This window comes from Rhincodon typus, chromosome 18 (assembly GCF_021869965.1).
Source record: "Rhincodon typus isolate 14 chromosome 18, sRhiTyp1.1, whole genome shotgun sequence".
Classification (NCBI taxonomy): Eukaryota; Metazoa; Chordata; class Chondrichthyes; order Orectolobiformes; family Rhincodontidae; genus Rhincodon; species Rhincodon typus.
In genome coordinates this window covers 39478677-39485041 of record NC_063349.1, presented here as the reverse complement: position 1 = coordinate 39485041, position 6365 = coordinate 39478677, and the positions used below count along the sequence as shown (strand labels likewise).

At 34.9% G+C, this 6365-nt stretch overlaps 1 protein-coding gene across 1 annotated transcript in view; it reads right to left on the bottom strand.

Moving 5' to 3' along the window:
- The window catches only part of lrriq1 (leucine-rich repeats and IQ motif containing 1), a 197777-nt gene continuing 191412 nt past the window's right edge, over window positions 1-6365 (bottom strand). The window contains exons 25-27 of the mRNA XM_048607661.1: window positions 5650-5710; window positions 5028-5148; window positions 1-438 (exon numbers count right to left, since the gene is read on the bottom strand). Coding sequence (XP_048463618.1) covers window positions 314-438; window positions 5028-5148; window positions 5650-5710 — 307 coding nt within the window. The 3' untranslated portion in view covers window positions 1-313. The remainder of the gene's footprint in view (window positions 439-5027; window positions 5149-5649; window positions 5711-6365) is intronic.

Here is a 6365-nt window from a genome sequence, read left to right as displayed (position 1 = left end):
TTCATATACTTTTATTATATTTGTGAAAATCACTAGTAGAGTCAACAATTTTACAGTAATCAATTGAGACTAAAGGAAAGGAGATATAACACTTAACAGTCACTGATGCAATTTATATCACAAACCATTATTTTCAACAGGTCAGTCAAACAATTTTCATAGAAGTAAAATGGCCACATTTATACACGGGATTTAAAATTCTACGTAACAAGGGAAGAAAATTGCTGAGATTTTTAAATTTTAATGACACGGACTTTGTGATTACGAGCACATCTATGACCTTTTACTGTCACTGCCTTGAGGCAGAAAATGGTTACAACGTTTTTCCTCGTCTTTTGCCACTTCCCCACCCTGTGCTGAGCCGTACTTGGTTGTTTCGGAAAGATACGCGCTCTTGCTTCAAAGGTTTGGTACCGGATTTCAATGATATAGTGGCTTCTATGTTTAAGATTAAAAACATAAACGTATTATATAAATAAATAAAACTCCATAAACCATTATAATATGTAAAATATAGTGTTCCGAATATTGGTACAATTATCCAGAATCTAACACAAATAAAAAAAATGCCTCGCACATTTAACTCATGTTATCTGATAATTATAGTGATCAATTTTAAGAATGCATATAGTACCATAGATATATATCTCACAACTTAAAGTACTTTAGCATTTTAACTCATGGCATGGTGCCCAAATAAGGGGTCTTTGTTTGTGTGCTTAACTTCATATTTTTATTTTACATAGAAATAAGATAATCAGCTGTGCAAACTAGGCAAGGCATTGGTGACATGATGTCAGATTTTATCGATACCTTTGCTATACACATTGTAATTATACTATTTAGAAAGACATTCAGAAAATTCATTGTGTGTTTTCCAGGTACTTCATTTATATAACATAAACTGATCAAACTGGCATCACATCATTAAGCCAGAAGAATATTTCTTTTACTTCAAAGGGGTCATTTTGAGAAATCTTCACATTTTAAAAATCCTCTAATTTTAGTACACTGACTTGAAAAGTTACTTAACGTTTCTCTTGAATTATGTTAGTTGTACCTATCAACACTGACATACATAATACATCAATCAAATTATAATAATACACACTATTTGAAACTGTCAGAGCAATGAGCACCATTCTTTGAAATTCACAAGCTAGCAAATAAAACATGTTCCGAATTTGCTATGGATTTAAGTAAAATAAAAGTCAAAGCTAATTTGTCAGGACCAAGGAAAGAGTCAAATGAAACAATGCAGCAACTTAAAAATCAGATTATTGTATTGGTGCTGCCTATTTAATATAGAGACGGAGATGGCCTGTGCTCTTCTCCCTGTGTAGTATCTTTGTCATGCAAGACCTTCAGGAAAATCCCTCTCAGAAGGGCAGCTTTCTTCTAAAATAGGTCGCTTGCTATTTCCTGTCATGCCTTAGTTTTTTTTCTGTGTCCGTGGAATGACCTCTTCAAACATTTACAGCTGCATTTTCTAGTATACTTCAGGAAAAGAAAAAGTATCAAACTTATATCTTATTCCACATATGAGCTTAAAGTAGACCTCATAATACCTTGTGTATTAAGATGATTGCAGCATTTGTACTGATAAAATCTGTCCACTAAGTAAAGATTTTTATTCTTGCCCCCACCAATTGCTTTTGATGTCCCATTGGTGAAAATATACATTTAAGCATGCACACCACCCCCAACCAAATTTTATGGTTTTAGCTAGTCATAGGTAATAGGGGTAGGGAGTTTGCTTTGGTCACTTATATGTAGTAACATCCAGATTTCCTTTGAGTGTACTCAGCAAAGTAGTTTAAATGTCAATAGAAATGTTGGCCGAACATGAACATAATTATTATGCAACTAAAAAAATTTCCATTTCAGGATTAACAAAAACCTTAACTTTTAATTCCAATATCTTCTGCAGTGTATTAGTTTTAACAAGTTCATAAATTCATTTAAAATAACTTACACAATCACTAAATCAAACACGAGGAAAATATTTGTCAGTTTTTAAATATTTAATAGCTATTGAAATATTTAATTTATTTTCTTTTCATTCACTCAGTCTTACAATACTATAAAGTAGAGCTCAATGCCACCAACGTCTCATCTCCCGTCATTTAGTTCTACTATTTTTACTTCATTTTTTTTTCCAAAGTACAAGGATGTATGACTGCTGAATGAGGCAACCAAGATTTTTTTCTCTAGCCTATTATCCATAGTTTAACCTTAACCACAATCTTCATTTACATAACTTTAAAATAAGAATACGTTCTAACGGCCTACACTGAAGTATTATCCAATGAAAACGGAAATTAAAAAGTCCATGCATGGAAATTTCTAATCAACAGTGGACAGGTCCAAAACATAAATCCAAATGGTAACAGAACATTCATCTACTTCCTGAGAAGAATGGAATATAAAGAAATAGAAGTTATGCTCCAGATATATCAAATCTGGGAAGACTATATTTGGAGTATTGCATTCGGTTCTGAACACCGCATCTCATAAAGGATGTATTGGTCTTCGAGGGAATGCAGTGCAATTTACCAAAATTATACCAGGACTAAAGCAGTTGCATAGACTGGGCATGTGAGCATTAGGTGCTAATACAATTGACATGAGCAACATGATGGTAGGATTTGCGAGGTAGATCAATGATTTCCTTTAGTGGTTGGAACATAGAATGGTGGAACATAGAACAAGGGCATTCAATCCATTATATCTGTGCCCTGGTAGATCTATCCAATTAATCTCACCCCACTGATCTCTCTCCATATTTTGTATATGTTTTCATTCAAGTACTCATTCAATTCTCTTGTTAACATTATGATTGAATCTGCTTCCACCACCCTGTTAGGTAGTGCATTGCAGATCATAAGAACTCAATGTGTTAAAAAAATTCACTCATGTTCCACTGGTTCTTTTGACAATTAGCTTAAGGCTATATCTGCTGGTTACTGATCATTACACTATTAGAAACTGTTTCTCTTTATTTACGCTATCAGAAACATTCTTGATTTTGAACAACTCTATCAAAAGCCCCTTTAATCTTCTCTGCTCTAAGGATGGCAAACCCAGCTTCTCTCGTGTCTCCACTTGACTGAATTGGTTTTAGTCCAGTAAATCAATACTGCATCTCTCCTTGAAATTTTTCCTATGTATGCCCAGGATTGAACACACTACTCCAGCTGAGGCCTAACCTGAGTTTTATAAAAGGTTTGCATAATTTCCTTGCTCTGTGACCAATTTCTCTATTAATAAATTCGAGGATTGCATTTTTATTTGAAACAGCAGTCTCAACTTGTCCTGCACTGTCAAGGACTTAAATATCTCCCCAGTGTTTCTGTTCCTGCATCATCATTAGAATTGTACCACATAGTTCATATTGCTTCACTTAATTGTCCTTAACCAAAATAGATAACTTCATATTTCACAAGGCCAAATATCACCTGGCACATCAGCCAATTTCACCAGTTGATTTAAGTCCCTCTGAATCTGATTCTATCTTCCTCATTATTCACTATATTTCAAAGTTATGCTATGTATGAGCTGTGAGCTTTGAAATTATGCTCACATTCTAGTTATTAGTATATTTCAAAATAAACAGACATCCTAATACTGATCCCCAGGGGAACACTAATGTATAATTTTCTCTAAATTTTGCTTTCTGTCCCTCAACCAATTCTGGTTTGCCTGCTGTCAGTTTCCCGTCAATCCATGATCTTTAATTGTGCTTACAAATTGATTGTAGTGTGCCAAAGTCCAACATGACATCAACTACAAAACCCTCACTAATGCTCATCATTATTTTACAAAACTTACCATTATGGTGACATTATCTAGCAGTTTTTTAAGGATCATTTGTGCATTATATTAAAAGTGCCAAAGCAAATTGTTGCTTCTGAAAGCTGCGGGACTTCTGCCAACTGAGTTCAAAATTGCTCAGTTTCAGGAAGGTCCTCATATAAATTTTAGATCCATATTTGCACAAGCAAAGGGGCTAATGCTTGTTTGGGCACGAGCCCTGAATGCCTCTTTGGATTCTTTCCCAACATTCAAGGCAATGCAGTTCCAGCACAGAATGTGCATGGGTGGCCATCCTGCCACACTGGAAATGTAGTTGGCTTGACAACACTTGCTTTCTTGACCAATTTGTTAAACTTAACCCCTCACTTTGACTATTCAGATTGTACTGGTCTTTGGAAAAGTAGAAGTGATGGCACAGTTCAACAGTGAGAAACAGAAATAGGTTAAAAAGGCAATGCAAATAACATCCAGTGTAAACCAGGTTCAATAGAAACTGGTCTGTTAGAAGGAGTCACAAATCAGCAGCTGCTAATGGAATCAAATAAGATATTACAGTTTGGTATGTTTTGGATTATCAGTTCGGACTAGTATATAGTACTACGACCTTCTGCATTGAAAAATGCAAAAAAATTGCCTAAGTACAGTTCTTTAAAAAATAGATTTCTTAAAATTTTGTGCTGTACCTCTGTTACAGAGCTGTGCTCTAATTTTGCATATTTCTTACATACCAGGAACAGTGTCCAGAAGTAGCAAATGAGGTTCATTTAAGGACATGAAGTTCTGTATTCAGTCAGAATGCAAAGTTAAAATGGCTATTCTCATCACAAACAACTGAAATGGGTACAATCTTGGATAAACTCCAGAATATGCAGGGCTATCAAGTAAGATTGAACCAATTAACTTGGAAGAAACTAATTTTTGAAGAACTGTCTCCATTTTCTATAATGAACTGCATTAGTCGATGTAATGTACTTCAACCTTTTACCTGATAGACAATACAAAGGGCACAGGTTTCTGATATTTTGTGAAACAGAAATATATCACAGCAGCTACACTATAGCCATAATTTGTGCTGTACTAATCATTTGAAGATAAGGTGTAACAAATTAGTTTCCAAAAAGTAATGAAATGTTATAATTTAAACATCTGGACCATCTCAGCAAATGAACTTAAAAAAAGGCAATTTCAAAGAATGCAGATTGCTGACTTACTTGTAGATCCTGATGAGTGCCAGTGACTATTATTAAATTCATCACTTGGTTGATTTATAGTACTACCACTGGATACGGAGACAACGTCTAAATCTGAGCATTCTCTACCTACATGACTTGCCTGAGGCAACAAAGCAAAAGTAAATTATTTGTTTTTCACACAAATCATTGTACATATTTTTGAAGTAAAAGCTGTTGAATAACTATGAATAACTGTTTACAACTGTTTACTTACTGGGACTTGATAGGGAGACAATTATGCAATATTTATTTTTGCTTAATTGTAGCTTATTTAAAGTTATTTCACAAGTTTCTTCAATGACCAGAGGACATTTTTTTATTCTAATATTCCAAAAGTTAAGTTTTGAATAGATCGTAAATAGAAACCTCCTAGTACGTTTAATGCAAGTCTTTCTTGCTATATCAAAGTTTACAAAGGCACCAGCAGAATCCAGATATATAGAATTTTTAAAAAATCACTATGCACACATTGTACATTTTTAGAAGCAAACTGCACTACAGATTAACAGTGAAATTATGTACTGTTATTTTAGTGTTAAAGTCCATCTATATAGAACTCTGCATGCACTAAACTGGTTTAGAGCTGGAGGCAAGTTCTTACCATGAGTTGAACCCGGCCACCATTCAGTACATCTGCATCCAGCTCTGGCAGGAAGTGATGACTGGAAAACAAAAAGAGAAGCAAGCGCAACAACAAAAAAAAATCAATGTGCTGGTTTAAATGTCAGCTTGTTTAACTGCACAATTTTGTATAGCTAACTTGGAAATGACACAGTATTGAAATAAACTCAAATTTATATAGAATGCTCATCATACAGAATCCATTTACCAAGATGTTGCACAAATTAGTACAAGAGTAGTGCCAATATTCTGTCTGTAACAAAGCAATCAACATCTTAGTATAACAATGGGAAGTTACTGTAATCTTCAGAAAAGTCAGTCAGAAGTTTGTGAAGTATCATACTTCTGTAGCAATACTACTTGTTCTTTTTGTTTCAATAGATCACAAAGACCAACTTAATGATGTTGAAGAATTGGTGGCAACACTGACTAGGCTATTTGCATACAATTGCCAGGGCCAGACAGGGAAGCCTCCATGAGCTCACAAAGAAAGGGCTTGATTTCTGGAGGGTCCCTATATTAATCTAAAGATGCTGGAGAAGGACGGGCCCCACCAGGCTGTAGGGTTCATCTGTCAGATTGTTCACAAGGCATAGGTCTGATCTGCCATTTTAGGGTCTCAATTGGCCTCTGTGCAGGAAGGACGTCCTCAACCCTTCCTGACCCGCACTTAATCATAGGAAGTTGGGAAGGTGA